The 19,410-nt window shown below is 41.6% G+C and overlaps 1 protein-coding gene and 1 pseudogene across 2 annotated transcripts in view; both read left to right on the top strand.

Annotated features, from left to right (window-relative positions):
• KCTD1 (potassium channel tetramerization domain containing 1) overlaps nt 1-19,410 on the top strand; it is an 802,770-nt gene that overhangs the window by 39,650 nt on the left and 743,710 nt on the right. For both annotated transcript variants that reach the window (XM_049769550.1, XM_049769549.1), the window contains exon 2: nt 9,714-9,892. In XM_049769550.1, the coding sequence (XP_049625507.1) occupies nt 9,714-9,892 (179 nt within the window). The remainder of the gene's footprint in view (nt 1-9,713; nt 9,893-19,410) is intronic.
• Nucleotides 6,896-6,993, top strand: LOC126004878 (uncharacterized; annotated as a pseudogene).

Below are 19,410 nucleotides of genomic sequence, written 5' to 3'. Positions count from 1 at the left end.
GGAGAAATAGCATGGAGGTAAGGCGTTTGCCTTTCATGCAGGAGGTCATCGGTTCGAATCCCGGCATCCCATATGGTCCCCTGTGCCTGCCAGGGGCAATTTCTGAGCCTGGAGCCAGGAATAACCCCTGAGCACTGCCGGGTGTGACCCAAAAACCAAAAAAAAAAAAAAAATAAAAATAAAAAATAAAACGAGTTGTTGGGGCCAGAGCAGTAGCACAGCAGGTAAGGAAGGCATTTGCCTTGCACACAGCCAACCCAGGTTTGATCCCTGGCATCCCATATGGTCCCACCAGAAATCATTTCTGAACATCACCAAGTATGGCTCAAACACAAAACCATACAAAAACAGGAGTCACATTCCTTTATGTTTCAATATATTTGGTTGCTCTCAGTGAGGGGACTGGAGAGCTGGTCCAGAGGTTAAGGCACTTGCCTTGCACACAGTGCTCTGCTGTGAACCTGGTTCAGTTATCTGCTCTGCATATGGTCCTCCCCACCACTGCCTGGAGTGGCTACTGAGCACTGCTATTTGTCTCCTCCCAACCTCCCCCCAAAAACCCTAAAGCGTCAGTACATAGTATACATAATATATTTTAAAGCATAGTTGTATTTTTTAAAATCTTATCAAATTTCCTGTATCTGGTAATGCTTGGTAATCCTGTCTCTGCTCTCAGCTATCACTCCTGGAAGAGCTTAGGGTTTATATAGAATACTGGAGATCACGGGCCGGAGAGATAGCATGGGAGGTAAGGCGTTTGCCTTTCATGCAGGAGGTCATCGGTTCGAATCCCGGCGTCCCATATGGTCCCCCGTGCCTGCCAGGAACAATTTCTGAGCCTGGAGCCAGGAATAATCCCTGAGCACTGCCGGGTATGACCCAAAAACCACAAAAAAAAAAAAAAAAAAAGAATACTGGAGATCAAATCAGGACCCAAGGTGAATAAGGCAAGGACCTTACTATCTCTCAGGCCCCCCACCTTTTTGGTTTTTAGGTCACACCTGGAGGCCCTCAGGGATTACTCCTGGTTCTGTGCTCAAAAATCACCCCTGGCTGGCTTGGGAACCATATGGGATGCCAGGATTCGAACCACTGTCTGTCCTGGATTGGCTGCATGCAAGACAAATGCGCTACCACTGTGCTATCTCCGACCCAAACCTTTTTGCTTTTTTAATCAACAAGGTCAAGCATATAGTGATCTCAGACTCCTAAATTGTGGGACTCAATTAAAGTTAGAAGGAACACATTTAGCTTTTGACACTCTTCTAGGCAAAGAATTTTTATGACCACATCCAAGAAGTCAATAAGTCAAGTTTATTGTCTACTAGAGACAGATGTGTCCTGTAGTTCATATCAGGAACTAGCAGTTAGAGGAGTAAATAAAATGCGAGTAGTCTGTGGTGAGGAGGTGACCACTTCCTGGACACATTGATACCAGCTTTCTACAGGGCCACTGACAATCCATCTGCCCCTCTTACAGGTTGAGTTTAACAACAACAAAACAAAACAAACAACAGACCAAGTGCAACAGTGTGGATGATGCAAGAAAATCTCTCCCTTCTCTAGGAAAACCAGGAGTGTGGGTAGTTGTGTCATGGAGAATAGTAACATGATCCTCATATACAATAGCCAGCATGTAAAATATCACAGTAAATTCATTACTAGATAATTATAGGCTAAGCTGCTTGACCTCAGAGTCAACTTCCTTCTCTGTGAAATGGTGATAATACTTAACATTGTGCAGAGGTTTCTGATTTCAGGCTGGAAAGCCCTCTGTGAGTGTTAGATACTGTTTCGTTGCCAAGCTTTGCTGCCGTTTGCATCTTCTAAGACAGGACACGTCTGTGCAGCTTTTTATCACCTTGCTGTCACCATATTTTAGATCTGGGAATGAGGAGACATGGGGGAAGGGACCCATGACCAGATAGTTCCCAAGAGTGGGGAAACTCTTAAGTTAAGCTCTTACCTTCTTTTTTCAGGATCAAAGTAAATAGACTTTTGTGTCAGCTAAATATAAACTTACCGTGACCATTACCGTGACACATTTCCTCCCTGGCAAGGAAATAAAGGGAAAGGAAGCATTATCCCTAAGTTCAGTTCCACTTATTTAATTCTAAAGTCTTCTATTTTTAAAAATCTGATCATTTGGGGCCGGAGAGATAGCATGGAGGTAAGGCGTTTGCCTTTCATGCAGAAGGTCATCGGTTCGAATCCCGGCGTCCCATATGGTCCCCTGTGCCTGCCAGGAGCGATTTCTGAGCATGGAGCCAGGAGTAACCCCTGAGCACTGCCGGGTGTGACCCAAAAATCACAAAAAAAAAAAAAAAAAAAAAAAAAATCTGATCATTTATGAAGGTAAAATATAGGAACAGGACAAAGGTGTGTACTACTTGACATAATTAGGCAATATATTGGGATTTTATTTTCTTCTTAAATTTTTTTTCCCAAATATAATTTAGTGGCAAAGCATGTGTCATACCAGAAAAAGCTTTCCATTTTTTCCCAAAAGAAACAAATGTGAGACCAGAGCAATGGAACAGCAGCAGGATGCTTAATCCCTGGCACCCAAGCATCACCAGGAGTGAATCCTGTACACAGAGCCAAGAGAAAGTACTGATCACCTCGTAGTGTGACCCCCTAAAAAAAAATAAATAGTACAAATGTTCAGTGCCAAAAGACACAAAAGCATAAAAATAAAAATTAGAACCATCATCATCCAGTCCTAATTTAATTTTGTGCTGTCTCCAGAACTTTTCACAGTGTAAACATGCCTATTTTGTAAAAATGTAGAGCTGATACATTTTTATTGCATCTTAAAATTTACTAATTTTAAAAATTGTAAGGCTAGGGACCGGAGAGATAGCATAGAGGTAAGGTGTTTTCCTTGCATGCAGAAGGATGATGGTTCAAACCCTGGCATCCCATATGTCACCCGAGCCTGCCAGGAGCTCGATTTCTGAGCTTGTAGCCAAGAGTAACCCCTGAGCACTGTTGGGTGTGACCCAAAAACAACAACAACAACAAAAGTAAAGCTAGAGGTAGCTCAACTCCTGAAGTGCCTACTATGTGGCAGGAGGTCTTTGTTCAACTCCAGGCACCTTAGGAGCACAGCTGGATGTAGTCCCCCAAATAAAAATTACAAACATCCTTAGAGCAACGGTATAGTGGTAGGGCACTTGCCTTGCACTGGCTGACCCTGATTCAATTGCTGGCACCTCATATAGTCCCATGAGTACTCCCAGGTATGGTTTAAAAACAAAAAATTAGCAACATCTATAATTCAAATGTAGTTTGTGGTTTTTTTAAATACACTTAATGTTTAGGTACATTTAAAAATAGCTTAGAATTTTAATTTAAAAATTAATTCACCTATGTAATAAACATTGCAAAATTATCAAAATGGTCTCTCCAAGTTTATTTTCTTTTAGCAAATAAATGTTGGCATATAGTCATTCTTTTCATGGTCCCAGGTTGCTAATCTAATAAAGGAGATTCTAAGATACATATTTTATTATGAAAAGTGGGGGGAACTAAAAGACTCATTGAGGTTACTCACGCGATTTCTGGCAGAGATTATGCTTGGGAATAGATAAACAATAACCCTTTCTAGAAGGAAGCAAGAAGAGTAACTTTTTGCTGTTGCCGATTAGGAAGTAGTTGAAGATTCATTCAAAATATTTGTCAGTCATTTTAAACAACTCTGAAGCATCTAAATTTTCATTGCTTTTATTTTAGCCTGATAAATTAAGATTTTGATCAGAAAAGAAACAGCATTATAGCTCAAGTACCCTTTTTTTTGTTTTCTAGTTGTTCTTTATTTGGTTCAGTTGTTTGGTTTTGCAATATCAGGGTCAAACCCAGGACTTCATACATGCAAGGCAAATGCTTCACCACTGTCCACATGCTCAGCTTATTAAGGATTGTTTAATTTATGAACCTCGTATGATGGCTTAATTCTCTACTTCCTATCTTATATTTTGTCCAAAGCACAGAACTAGCATTTTGGTGTATGCTGTACTGTTTGTCCTCTACTGTTTGTCTCTGTTCCATCATGTAATTTGTATTTAGTCTTTTTCACACATAGAACTTAACCTCCTTTCTCAGCTACTTTTTTTTTTTTTTTTTTAATTTTTGGGCCACACCTGGTGACACTCAGGGATTACCCCCTGCTCCTGAAATCGCTCCTGGCTTGGGGGACCATATGGGACACTGAGCGATTGAACCAAACTGCAGTCTGTCCTGGGTCAGCTGCATGCAAGGCAAATGCCGTACCGCTGCACCATTGCTCCAGCCCCTCAGCTACTTTTTTTGTTTGTTTGTTTGTTTGGGTCACACCCGGCAGCGCTCAGGGGTTACTCCTGGCTCTACACTCAGAAATTGCTCCTGGCAGACTCGGGGAACCATATGGGACGCTGGAATTCGAACCACTGACCTTCTGCATGTGAGGCAAACGCCTTACCTCCATGCTATCTCTCCAGCCCCCCTCAGCTACTTTTTAATATCAAAAAGTTTTTATTTTGTTTTGGGGCCAATACTGAAGATGCTCAGGGCTTGCTCAGTGAACTTTTGAGGTGCTAGGGATTGAACCCAGTTCCGTTGCATGCAAGGCAAGCTTTCAGTCCATTGTAATATTTCTCTAGCCCCAATATCTCTCAATTACTTTAAAAAGAAGCTCCTGGGCCCAGAGAGATAGCACAGCGGCGTTTGCCTTGCAAGCAGCCGATCCAGGACCAAAGGTGGTTGGTTCGAATCCCGGTGTCCCATATGGTCCCCCATGCCTGCCAGGAGCTATTTCTGAGCAGACAGCCAGGAGTAACCCCTGAGCACCGCTGGGTGTGGCCCAAAAACCAAAAACCAAAAACCAAAAAAAAAAAAAAAAAAAAGAAGCTTTTATTTTTGTATCTAATTTACCAGTTTGTACGCCATGTCCTGGATGAAACTTCTTTTGTTCTGCACCACTGCTTCTCAGACAAACCAATGCTGATTGCATAGATGTAGAAGAGCTGAAAATAGGAGCCAACTATAGTGGTTATAAATGTATAGTTATAGCCAGACCACGGACCCATATGCAAGCTGATAGGGGTCCACAAATGTAGAAATGCTGTAAAGCACTGTACCCACTTGGGTCCACAAATTTTCTTTTTCATTTTAGGGGTTTTTTTTTGGGGGGGGTACTTGGGGGCTATACCCAGTGATGCTCAGGAATTCTTCCTGGATCTGTACTTAGAAATCACCCTGGCAGTCTCAGGGAACCATTTGGGATGCTGGGGATCAAACCCAGGTCCATCCCAGATCAGCCACGTGCAAGGCAAATGCATTACTATCACTCTTGTTTTTTTGAAAACTGCCTGAAGTTAAGTATCTTGAAGGATTATTCTACCCAGAAAGGACTGCAGATCTGTGGAGTAGGTAAGCTGGATAAGGAAGCTGTAGGCTCAAAGCAACTGGAAAGGGCCGGGCGGTGGCGCTAAAGGTAAGGTGCCTGCCTTGCCTGCGCTAGCCTTGGACGGACCGCGGTTCGATCCCCCGGTGTCCCATATGGTCCCCCAAGCCAGGAGCAACTTCTGAGCACATAGCCAGGAGTAACCCCTGAGCATTACCGGGTGTGGCCCAAAAACCAAAAAAAAAAAAAAAAAAAAAAAAGCAACTGGAAAATAAAACATCTGAAAGAGAGGCCAGAATGATAGTACAATCAAGTATGAGTCACTAGTAGTACATATTGATGTCCAAACATTCAGGGAAAGGCAGATGAAAGGTAGACTTAAAGAGCAGAGATGAGAAAGCTGGAAATTCAGTTATAGGGCAGCAGTGATTCATGAGCACAGAGCCAGGAGTAATCTCTGAGCATTGCTGGTGTGATTTTCCCTCCCTACCCCCAAAAAAAGATTTTTTTAAGCTTTACCAATACCGCATATATTCCAGGAACACCTCTGTTCTGTAGCGAATCATCAGTTAATGTCTTAGAAATTCTGGTAACTGGTGCTGGAGCAGTGGCACAAGCCGTAGGTGTCTGCCTTGCTCGAGCTAGCCTATGACAGACTGCAGTTTGACTCCTGGTGTCCCATATGGTCCCCCAAGCCAGGAGCGATTTCTGAGAGCATAGCCAGGAGTAACCTCTGATCGTCACTGGGTGTGGCCCAAAAAGCAAAAGAAAAATAAAACAAAATTCTTGTAACTAAGGAGAAACAGACAGAATGAGCAGTGAGAGTCCAGAGGAGCTAAATCTCTTCAAAGATCAGTTCTGTACTTCACAGCCCTATCCTAACCTGTCTTTGCCCAGTAGTCATGAAATTCCCTCTTAGTCCTTAAGGGTTAATCACCACTGCCTCCTCCAGCTGAAGAAACACTGTTTTAATTTTAAATTTAGCAATATCCATACATTTATGATTTACAATGTAAATGCTCTGTATTCTGAAAAATCTGGAATCCTTCAACCGATCAGTTATGCTTTCATTTTTCCCCTGCTATATAGACCCTGCAGTGTTATAGCTGTGTTGAATGAGGTCACAGTCTAACTACAGTATTAACCCTGCAAATCTGTTCATTTTCAACTGAGCACCTCAGGCAAGATATAGAATGTGTCCAATTGAAAAACTATTATAGAGGGTGCAGTGCTATGATGGGTTGAATTGTAAAAGGCAGGGAGGGTAAAGGAGGTGTGTGGTAAGGGTGAGAGAGGGGGAGGGGGAGAGAGAGAGAGAGCATGAAAGAAATTATGGGCTCTGGGAAGATAACTGAAAGGGCCAGCCACAGCTTTGCATGTGGGAGACCAGGGTTCAGTCCTGGCACTGTATGGTCCCCTCAACATTACTGACTGGCCCCCAAACCAAAACCTAATAATGACAATAATATAAAAGAAGTTAGGTAGTATGTATCTGTGACAAGTAGAAGTCATATTATTGTATAATATATAAATGTGCTTCCTCGATACAGAGATTAGCATGACCCCTGCACAAGGATGACACGCAAATTCGTGAAGCGTTCCATAAATTTAAAAAAAAATGTGCTTCCTCTCATCCAAATTTTGGAGTAACATTAATAGTACTGAATCTTAATTGAACTGTTTACCACCATTTGTATATTTGTTTTAAAATTTTCTCCCATGTTCGATACCCCTTGACAGTTCTTTCTGTATGTCACAAAAGTCCTCCTGTTTCCTTTAATGTCTACTTTGTATTATTAAAAGTACACAGGTACTTTTAATTGAAAATTATTTTAATAATTTTAAATACTTTTTTATTCTAGCCTTATCTTTTATTTTAATATTTTTTATTTAAACACCTTGGTTACAAACATGATTGTGGTTGAGTTTCAGTCATTTCAGATGACACCCCTCCATCACCAGTGCAACATTCCCATCACCAATGACCCAAATATTCCTCCTCCCCTCCCTGCCCCCTACCTGTACTCTAGACAGGCTTTCTACTTCCCTCATCTATCCTCATTGTTAGGATAGTTCGCAATGTGGTTATTTCTCTATAAAGACAATACAATGAATTGTTACCCATGAAAACACCACCCAGTTGGAACATTGGCAGAGCTTTGGGGCTTTGTCTAATTCAACTTGGAGAAACAATACATGGTCAGCTGAGGCCATATTACCATCCCATTTAGAGTAGATGTGGCTTCTGTAAGACACACATTCATTCCTGCCTGGGCTTCTGGCTGAAGCTAAGTAGTCAAACAGTTATGCATCAGGTAACTCCTAAAGCTGTTTTAGATCATAAAGTCTATGATGTTTTGCAAACTTATATTTGACCATACTGGGTTTTATGCATAGAAACTCAGTAATTCTCTCTTTATCATCTCCATCAAAAGCTTTTATCAAAATCCTACCATGTGTATGCCATGTCACTGGCTCCTCCACACATTGTCTGTTTGACAAACAATCTCACTAAGTGATCACCCTGAGACTATCCTTGTGGCCTGAGGCTTGTGAGCCCAACCAAATTGTGATTCTTCTACTGGAGCCTCTTACTTTTCAAACCCTTCAAAGAAAGCCAGAACCTGGACTTGCCTTGGCTGTGATTTGGCCTCTGCAGAGCAATCAGCCATGTTTGGATTGTGTTGGAAATATTTATATTGTATCTAGGGGAAGGAAATACTCTTAAATGTTCTCAAGAGTGTGGTTTCTTCAGTGTGTTCTTGCTGCCTTCACCTGATAGTCTCCTGCTGTGAGCTATGCTCACAAGACCACCTCATACTCTGTTCACTGCCACCACATTCTTCTGTCCACTGCTGAAACACACTGCCTGGGAAACTCAACTTCTTCCAAGAGATGGGAGTACAGGAAGAGCGCTTGCTCATGGCACCCTCTTCTCAAAGCCTTCCCAGACCTATGTCCCATAGGAAGAAGAGCTGGGGACTCTGTGTGGGTGTGGGTGTATTTCACCTGGTTGACATTGGTGCCTGTTTACAAGGTTGCTTTTTTTTTTTAAAGTACATGGCTTGAGCATTGTGACTTCTTTTGCCAAATTTGAAAAGCATAGACTGGACTGGAGAGATAGTATAGGGGTTTAGACTCTTAGCTTGCATTCGGCCGACCCCCAGTTTGATCCCCAGCAAGCACCACGTATGATTTCCCAAGCACTGCCAGACATGGTCCTTGAGCACTGAGCCAAGAATCACTTTGAACACCTCTGGGTGTGGACCTAAAATCAAAGAAAGTGTGCAAAGAAAAGCAGAGATTTGTGAGCGTATTTTGCAAAATAGAAGAGCTGAAAATTGGGGCCGGACAGGTGGCGCTAGAGGTAAGGTGTCTGCCTTGCAAGCGCTAGCCAAGGAAGGACCGCAGTTCGATCCCCTGGCGTCCCATATGGTCCCTCCAAGCCAGGGGCGATTTCTGAGCTCTTAGCCAGGAGTAACCCCTGAGCATCAAATGGGTGTGGCCCCCAAAAAAAAGAAGAAGAGCTGAAAATCATTCTGTGTAACTATAAGGAAGTTTTAGGAGAGAATGAGACATCAGCCCACATTTTATTTGGACGTGGGTTGTTTTAAGTGTTGATTATCTTTTCATCTGGAATGAATCGTTCTGCTCCACATTTACCCGTTGTTAACTACGAGGAGCCTTACTAAAGCAAATGAGCTAGCAAGAAACAACTTACTTAGTGGAAAGGGGGATGGTTGCCAGAGGAGAAGCGGAACTGTGGTGGGATGGAGAGGGGGGGGTTGCATGACAGTGACACATACATAACGCTACACCCCTGAAATTTCATAATACTATAAGCCAATGATAAGTCAATAAAACAAAATCTTAAAAATAAAGAAAATGGAGAGATAATAGTACAGCAGGCGGGGTGCTTGCCTTGCACACAACCAACCTGGATTCTATCCCCTGCATCTCATATGGTCCTCCAAGTACTGCCAAGGAGTGATTCCTTAGCACAGAGCCAGGAGTAAACCCTCAGTGTCCCTGGGTGGAAGATTACAAAACAACCCCCAAAATAAAAACATAAAAATATTTTTTAAAAAATCTAATAATCTGTGGTGTGAAATAAACATGATTTCCACTCCTTGTCGGAACCTGGGGACAGTTTCTTAGTTACAGGATTTGGTTTGTTTCCTGATCCAAATTATCATAGTGAGAACTAACTGATTTTCCCATTTTTATTGAGTGCCAAAACTAGCAACTGACTTAATCTTTATGCTGTATGTTTCCTATCTCTCTGCTAGAAAAAAAGAAAACTTGTCTAAACTTGCTTATCTCTCTGTAGGACAGCCGGCCCAATATGTCAAGACCTCTGATTACTAGATCTCCTGCATCTCCACTGAGCAATCAAGGCATTCCTACTCCAGCACAGCTCACAAAATCCAATGCGCCCGTCCACATTGATGTGGGCGGCCACATGTATACCAGCAGCCTGGCCACCCTCACCAAATACCCCGAATCAAGGTAATCTGCCAAACAGAAAAGTCACCCTCAGAAGTGCATGCATGTGATGATGATCTTCAGGGGTCTCAAACTCACGGCCCGCGGGCCGCAAACGGCCCTCCGTACAACATTTTGTGGCTCTGCCCTAGAGGAATCTTTTTTTGTTTTGTTTTGTTTTAGTTGTTTGGGTCACACCCCCCAATGTTCAAGGCTTACTACTGACTTTGCACTCAAGGATCACCCCGACTTTGCCTCCTGCGGCCCCCAGGTAAATTGAGTTTGAGACCCCTGATAACTGTTTTTCCTCTGACCAGTGTGGCTGCAGTTAGCACATGAAAATGCCAAGCAGGTGTCCTGCCCCCAAGTCTGCTCTGTGACATGACTATAAACCAGCCAAGGGTCTACCCTCTGCATGGTCAAGGGCCTGGAAAACTGGCCTGCAAGACCTGGAATTCTGTGATTTTTCAGTTTGCAGAGATCTTTATATTCCTCAGTTTAGTGCCCCTCCCTCAAAAAAAATTGGAATTGTACTATTTCTCTCTCTTCTTCTAATGTAAGGTTTCTTATTCCTAGAGTTGTAATGATTGACTCGTTTTTATTTGGGGCCACACCAGCAGTGCTCAGGACTATGCTGAAGGACCATGTGGTGCCAAGGATCAAATCAGGTTGTGCTACATTTAAGACAGGTGCCCTAATTTCTGTACTGTCTCTTCAGCTACTAGTTCCTAGAGTTGTATAGGTGATCACTCATGGAGTCTAATAGATATTCACCAACTGTTAGCCAGAGGAAAAATTAGTAAGAAATTCTCTAATTGATGAGGAAGTATATTTAGAGCAGATACAAAATTCTAGAAAACTAAGATAGATTTGTTCAAACACACACGCATGCACACACGTGTGCAAAGGAGCTTTTGAGAGATCAAGGTAGATAAGACTGGAGAGATTGTACCATGGGTAAAGTGCTTGCTGTGCATACTTCTGGCACGGATTTGAGTGCCAGCACCTCATATGGACTCCCAGCCTGCCTTGAGTGGTCCCTAAGCATAGCTAGGTGTGGCCCAAAACAGAGGGAAGGAAGAAGAAAAGGAGGAACAGAGGAAAGAAGGAAAGAAAAAAAGAGGGAGAGAACAGATATGGAGTATACATTTATACTTAAGAAATTACCTTTCCTGGTCTACCAAGGAAACCAGTTACTCTGTCATCCAAGACAATAGTCCTAGATCTGCTTAAATTTGGTGGCCAGTGCTCAGCTCTTCTAAGGGAGGATTTTTCTCTATCTGCAGGAGGATGGGGGAAGACACAGGAGCTCACTTGAGCTTATGGAACTATGGAAAGAGGGCTTCTTCTGGATACCTTTGCTAGAATATAATGCCAAAAGCATATGCTTTCTAAAGAGTATCTTACAGGGGATGGGTGATAGCTCAAATGGTAAAGTGCATGCCTAGTATGCACAAGGCTCCAAGTTTTAATCCTTGGTACTGGGAAAATAGTTGTGTGTGTATGTGTATATGTGTGTGTGTGTGTGTCTTACAAAGTGACAAAGTGACAGACACCATTGTCACTTAAAGTCCAAGCAGATAGTACTGACAGAAAATTTCTATCATCTTGATAACTTACAAAGGCTTCTTACTGCTTTTTAATATTATTCTACTCTCTGATATTTTATGAAAATATGTGTGGATTGAGAAGATAAAATGTTTCCCCTTTCAATTTCTTTTCTTCAACTAAGATAATTTTTTAATAGGTTTATGTGGGCTAAAGCAATAGCAGAGTGGGTAGGGTACTTGCCTTGCCTAAAGCTCACCTGGGTTCAATTCCCAGAATCCCATATGATCCCCTGAGTACTGTCAGGAGGGTTTCCTGAATACAGAGTTAGAAATGAACTCTGATTACTAGATCTCCTGGTGTGGTCCATCAAAACCAAAGAGAGAGAGAGAGAGTGATTTATGTGATATTGTAAAATTGTAAAATTTGTACATCAGTGAGTTGTTGTTTTTTTTGTTTCTTTTTTTTTGGTTTTTGGGCCACACCCGGCGGTGCTCAGGGGTTACTCTTGGCTGTCTGCTCAGAAATAGCTCCTGGCAGGCACGGGGGACCATATGGGACACCGGAATTTGAACCAACCACCTTTGGTCCTGGATCGGCTGCTTGCAAGGTAAAGGCCACTGTGCTATCTCTCCAGGCCCGAGTTATTTTTATTATTGAGTTCCCACCTTCTTTAAGTGCAGTATAGGTGCAATTGAATGAAGTAACATGATGACTATATCTCTCAAGAATATCAGTAATAGGGCCCGGAGAGATAGCACAGCGGTGTTTGCCTTGCAAGCAGCCGATCCAGGACCAAAGGCGGTTGGTTCGAATCCCGGTGTCCCATATGGTCCCCCGTGCCTGCCAGGATCTATTTCTGAGCAGACAGCCAGGAGTAACCCCTGAGCACCGCTGAGTGTGACCCAAAAACAAAAAAACAGCAACAAAAAAAAGAGTATCAGTAATAGCAGTAACATTAAAACAACTTTATTTTCATTCCCTAACCTTTTGATAATGCCAATATCAACAACAGCAATCACTGTGTCTTTTCAGAGGAAAACCTAGTTTTAGAAATAAATCAAAAAAGAAAATTCTCAAGCACAGCAGAATTTTCTGGTCTGATCTCATGGCCTTTTTGCTACAATGTGATAAATTCCAAAGCAGGAGGGAAGTTTGTGAAGTTTATCATTGCACTAGCTGCATGTGATGTAAGCAGTTGGTTTTCTTCTGTTTCAATCAGTTTGGGTGGATCTTCTTCCCACAGACCCTGTGACTTTGGCCTTTGTCCAGTTCCCTGCAGTCCTTTAACCAGACTGGAAGTAAAGAAGAATAGAGGGAAAGAAACTCTAGTTCTTCATTTCCCAGCACTGAAATCATAGGTCACATGTAATCAAAACATTTCTTATTATTAAAGGCATTCAGAGTGAGGGGTTCCTTTCTTTGGAAGAATTTTTCTCTGACCACCTTCTAGGGCATTTCTTTTTTTTTTTTTTGGTTTTTTTTTTTGTTTTTTTTTTTTTTTTTTTGGTTTTTGGGCCACACCCGGTGACGCTCAGGGGTTACTCCTAGCTATGCGCTCAGAAGTCGCTCCTGGCTTGGGGGACCATATGGGACGCCGGGGGATCGAACCGCTGTCCGTCTCCTAGGCTAGCGCAGGTAAGGCAGGCACCTTACCTCCAGCGCCACCGCCCGGCCCCACTAGGGCATTTCTTTTTGTTTTGTTTAGGGGCCACACTTAGCTGTGCTCCAAGCTCACTCCTGGTTCTGCTCCCAGGGATCACTGTAGGCAGAACTCAGAAGCCATATATAGTGAGGAGGACTGAACTGGGATCTACCACATTCAGGATAAGCACCTTATTAACCCCTGTACTGCCTCTCTGTGGTTCCCTCCATGGCTATTTCTTTTTTTTTGTTTTGTTTTGTTTTGTTTTGTTTTGTTTTTTTGGGGGGGTCACACCCGGTGTTGCTCAGGGGTTACTCCTGGCTGTCTGTTCAGAAATAGCTCCTGGCAGGCACGGGGGACCATATGGAACGCCGGGATTCGAACCAGCCACCTTTGGTCCTGGATCGGATGCTTGCAAGGCAAACGCCACTGTACTATCTCTCCGGGCCCTCCATGGCTATTTCTAAGAGTCTACCTTTTGCTCATTTGCTATCTATATGGAAAAATAAATCACATTCTATGCATCTCAGCACTTGCCACATCACATGTCAACTCACTACCCTCAGCTACTGAGTGCTGGAAGTGAGGAGGGTCGTCCAAATAGAAGTGACCTCTTAAGTGTAAAAATGTAAATAATCTCAGTAATTTTATACTGCTTTCATGTCAGAATGAGAGTATAGTCAATAAAACATATCGTAATTATTTTCACCTATTTTTAATTTTTTAATTTTTTTCACTTGTTCAAAAAATCTTGTAATGTAACCAGTAGGAACCACAAATGTACATGTCTTATTTTTATTTTATGTCTGCTCCAGTCCATCACAGATATATTTTTTAAACGGCTCATTAAACCTTTTCCAGCTTGATATTTGTATGCGTCGTAAATTGATTTTCTCTTTCATCTAGTTCATTAGAAGAGATAAAATTGTTGCTCCTCCTTTGCAAATTGTCTTCACTACCTTGGGCCACACTATCACAGGAGCAACAGCAAAAATAATTTGTGGTTCATTAGTCCCAGGTCTGAGTGCTGACATTGCCGTTTATTTAATAGCTGTTCGGCCATGAATATGTCGAGATTCTAAGTACCTGTCTTCGCTCTTGTAAAATAGACACGAAATATGTCTTCTTGCAAGGCTATTGGAAGGATTAAATGTGATTATGAGTAGCACGCCATGGCCCAGTGCCCAAAGCATAGCATTGCTTTTATATTTAATCTTCAGCCAAACCCAACAATTGTTTCTTTTTAGACTGCTTTCCAAATTCCAAATATATCCCATTCCTTCATTTCCTAGACCATGGAAACACCCTCACTTCTGGATTCTTGCCTGGATTGCTACTCGCTCAAGAAAGTCCTAGTCTGCACCTCTGGTTCTTTATTTTAAATGCCCTCACCTGCCAAAGAACTGCTGAACTGCTCAAGCATTATATTTATTATTGGGAGATATTTTTTTGAAAAAATATATAAAGGCTTTTTTAAACAAGCCTTACCATATAACATCTGTTTCTGTGACTTAGGATATGACACGGTTTCCATATTGAATTGTGTATTCTTCACTATTTTGCGCCCTCAAAATAAGAACCAGATTATCTTATTTTGGATTACTCTCGGTGGTGCTCAGGGAGTCATTGTGGTGCTAGAGATTAAACCTGGGTCAGCTGTGTGTGTGTGTGTGTGCCTACCCCTCTCCCATGAACCAGTTTAATGGTTAATATATATTAACTAATATATTAATATTAATATAATATATTAGATATAATATATATTAATAATCTTTTATGATAAATCCTGGAACATTAAGTGACTCACCATAGAATTACAAATAATTCCCATTACGTTCTCTAGATTGTAGGGTTACTTTGAACTGTTCTCTTCTACTTTAGGGCACTCTACTTCCTCTCTCACCTGTTCTCCATAATAGTTGTACCTACCTATTTCTGTTTCCACCATCAGTACACAAAGTCTCTCTTTTCTGTGTGAGCACTTGCTATTTCTGATCCTCTTGTTTTTATTCACTTGTTTTTGTGATGTCAGGACTTGAACTCAAAGCCTCACATATGCAAAGCATGTGCTGTATAAACCACATCCCTCACCCTTGTCCCCCTCATTCCCCAGTTTTTGTGCCACACCTAGGGGTGTTCAAGAATTACTCCTGGCAAGCTCAGGGTGCCATATGGGCTGCTGAGTATTGAACCCAGATCAGCCATGTGCAAGGTAAATGCTCTCCCACTATGATATTTCTCTGATCCCTTGTCTTTTTGATAGTGTCTTTCTAACAGTGCTTTGTCTCTATTACTGGCTAGCATTGCTTCAATGGTTAGTGTTAGTGAGTGATTTTTCATGTACCAATGACATCTTTTTGTTTTGATTAGAAATATCTAATAAGGGGCCTGAGAGATAGCATGGAGGTAGGGCATTTGCCTTACATGCAGAAGAATGGTAGTTCGAATCCCGGCATCCCATACGGTTCCCCCGAGCCTGCCAGGAGCGATTTCTGAGCATAAAGCCAGGAGTAACACCTGAGTGCTGGGTGTGACCCAAAAACCAAAAAAGAAAGAAAGAAAGAAAGAAAGAAAGAAAGAAAGAAAGAAAGAAAGAAAGAAAGAAAGAAAGAAAGAAAGAAAGAGAGAGAGAGAGAGAGAGAGAGAGAGAGAGAGAGAGAAAAGAAATATCTAATAAAATATAAAAAAAGGAAAGAAAGAAAAGAAATATCTAATAAAATAAATCCTTTGCCTATTAAAAAGTGAGGTTTGGGGGGCTTTTTTTTTTTTTGCTCTTGAGTTCTTTATTTGAAATAACGTTTATTCTATATCTAGTTAACCTGCCCTCTTGGCTAAAAACCACCTTGAGAACATTGATATGATATGATATTGAGAACAAGATATGTCCCCAAAAAGTGGTAAAGTGGGCCACCACGCAGCTCATTAGAAGCACCTGGGAAGCATTAAAAGGCCACACAAGGCCTTGCCCTAGCCCAATAAAGTAGGAGTCTCTGTTATTTTCCTAAGAGATCTTGATTTTCACCATCTGGCTTTGAACAGCATCAAGATGTATGGGCCTTCTAAGCAATATAAGCTTCTTTCTCCATGAATATTTCATACTGTATCATAATGGCCCTTTCACTAAAAGAAAATACTCATACATCTATATTTCTTTCATTACCAAGGTTACATGGTTCCACTGTGTGGGTTTTGGTTTTTTTTTTGTTTGTTTGTTTGTTTTGGGTGGGTTTTTTTGCCCTTTTATTTTTTGCTTTTAGTTGAAGAGCCATGAATAATCAAGTTAACTTTTACATCTCACAGGTGAATTACTCAACATTGGGTAATCACTTCCATTGGGTGCTTTTTTTTTTTTTAGCTAAAGGGATGGGAGTTTTTATGTTAACTGAATTAACTGCATAGATAGTGTGTGCTCTCTCTTCATCAGTGTGTTTTATAGAACCAAAGACCCAATCAGTTCTTTGAAGGTGTTTGTAATGAAAATACTCTTCCCTTTTAGAGGAGCCGATGTCTTCAGGAAGTTGTAAATTTTGGTACTTTTGGAAGGGAGGGAGGTACATCCACTTGTACATTTGCCTTGAGCCTTGTGATTTGAGAACAGATCTAGTTATATCTCATTCATTTTCATGACCAAAAAAAACCTAAGTATCTTAACTTGTCAGAATAACTAAAATATCTGTGCCAAATGACATAACTTCTTTAAAATCACTCATTATTGCTACTCTGAAATATCTTCCTGCCCACATCATGGTATGAAAGTAACATTCTATAACCATTTAGAGAAAATACAGAGTTAGGTCAGAGTTAGATCTCTTTCGTCTTTTATTATCACCGCTTACAAAAACAATATTAATGACAGGTATATTGATAGTCATTCACATGTGGACTTTTTAAAGCCAGGAAGTGGGCCGATACTACTAATTAACAGGAACTATCTGGTGGTAATAAGGCAAGGGTCTTAGCTCAAAGAACTGACTGTCAGCTCCTGACCTGGAGTTGAAGGACAAGATCTCATGTTACAACCCCCTGAGCCATCCAATCTGACTGCTTGACAGAGCTTTTGTATATTTTAAACCCAATACACTAGTTAACTCCCACATAAGTAGATTATGCTAAATTGGTCTCTCCTAAATAGCAGAATAGTTACGAAGCACACTGGCATATGTTGGTAATTGCAAAACTCTAGAGACTTTCAGTCTTGGAGTCAACACTCCTGACCACACAAGGGATGCGTGTATTTGGAGCTTTGGGATAGAGATGCCAATTTGTGTGCTGTGCCAGTGGAGAGCTGGCTGCTAGCATGCCTTTCTCTCGTGTCTTTACCCTTCCAGGATGGTTTATACGGAGCTGTACTGAAAGGAAAGACAGTTGAATACAGTCTTAAGAGATTGGTGTCCACACTCTGAAAAAGATTAAATCCTAACATTTGGATTTCCATGTCATTGTTGTGAGTCTGCAAGGGAGTTTCTTGTAATCCTGTGTCAGGGCCCTGGGGATTCTGAACTGTGACCACAGATGCCCCTGTGGTTACAACTAAATGCTACAGTCCTCAGATATGGGTCTGAAGCATCATTACTTAGACCTCCCTCTTCAACAGAAACACTTCCTCCCTTTGCCCCAGATTAAATGCACGGTCTTTAACCTATCTTGCTTTCAAATTTATTGCATGGCATTAAGCTTAAATGTTTTTTATTAGAATCTGTTTGTAAGTCAATGTCTCTGAAATTTATATTTTTTATTTAAAGACTGTGTCATAGTTAATATGCTGTGTTTACAATGGTGTTGAATTAGTGGTCTTGGTATACACCATTCTTTTTACCTCACCACCACCACCACCACAGGATCCTACCTCTGCCCCTTGGTCTCTTCCTATCAATGTTGATAAAGTTTAAAAAAAAAATCAGTGTTGGAGGGGCGCGAGTGATAGTGATGCAGCAGGGCATTTGCCTTGCATGCAGCTGATCCAGAACAGACCTTGGTTCAATCCCCAGGCATCCCATATGGTCCCCCAAGCCAGGAGCAATTCTGAGCACATAGGCAGGATTAACCCCTGAGTGTCACTGGGTGTGGCCCAAAAACCAAAAAAAAAAAAAAAAAACCAAAAACAGTATTGGAGAGTTGGCTCAGAGCACTGAAGTGACTGTTGGACATGCAGGAGTCCCAGGTTTGAGCTTTAACATTGCATGGTCCTCCAACACTATCAGGAGTGACCCTGAGCACTGCCAGATGTAACCCCATTCCACATAATAAATAAATAAATAAATAAATAAATAAATAAATAAATAAATAAACAAATAAATAAATAAATAAACAAACTAAAAAAATCACAGATTAGGTTATTGGAAGCTTTAGATTGCTTATTCAACCTGAGCTATATCATCGCAGCAACCGTGTGAAGACTGAGCTGTGCTCCTGGGGAAAGCCTGTGGGTGTGGTGGACCAGAAGATGACGGCACCAAACAGTGGACATTTGTATGGATTAGAGCAATTAACTTTTTTTTTTTTTTTTTTTTTTTTGGTTTTTGGGCCACACCCGGCGGTGCTCAGGGGTTACTCCTGGCTCTCTGCTCAGAAATAGCTCCTGGCAGGCAAGGGGGACCCTATGGGACACTGGGATTCGAACCAACCACCATTGGTCCTAGATCGGCTGCTTGCAAGGCAAACACCACTGTGCTATCTCTCCGGGCCCGAAAATTAATTTTTACACATTTAAAAAACAAAGCCAAAAAAGTCTGGGAACTTAAAAAAAATGGAAAGATCTCTGAGGTAATGAGGAAATGTTTCTCTTTCCATTTCTTCTTTTTATCTTAGAATATTGCTGCTTACAAAATTTCTCCTCAGTTAGATAGGTTAAAAAGTCAATGAAAACAACTTCAGAAGACGTTTTCCAATGGTGAAACCGGATTTTCTATTTAGTGCTGCAGAGCCGGTCCTTCAGTTACTTAGGCTGCACTCCTGGCAGATCTGGCTTTCTTGGCCACTAGATTACAAAACAGACTTGACTTTCAAAATAATCTGCATAAAGTCCTCTCCTGGAGCACAGTCCAAAGGAAAAGGAAGCCCTAACCCAGTGCTATGACTTTCGCGTGTCTTTCATTCATTCTGCAAAGTCTTTATCACATCACTCAGAGCAGACACTGGCCAAGGAGGCCTTGCTCCTATATTTGATCCTAGAGAGGTAGCAAGTAAACAAGCCAACAAATAAGAAATAGTATTTGTGGTCAGGGGATGTGGCCCGGCCCAGTGGTAGAGCTTGTCCTGCCTAGCATGCCTGAGACCTGGGCGAGAGCCCCAGTACTGCCAAAATAGTAACAACCCAGAAACAATATTTAATTTAGTCACAAGTGAAGTA

The sequence above is a fragment of the Suncus etruscus genome, chromosome 3 (assembly GCF_024139225.1).
Source record: "Suncus etruscus isolate mSunEtr1 chromosome 3, mSunEtr1.pri.cur, whole genome shotgun sequence".
In the NCBI taxonomy this organism is placed as follows: domain Eukaryota; kingdom Metazoa; phylum Chordata; class Mammalia; order Eulipotyphla; family Soricidae; genus Suncus; species Suncus etruscus.
Note: the sequence above shows the minus strand (reverse complement) of the source record. Positions and strands in the feature narration are given on the sequence as shown.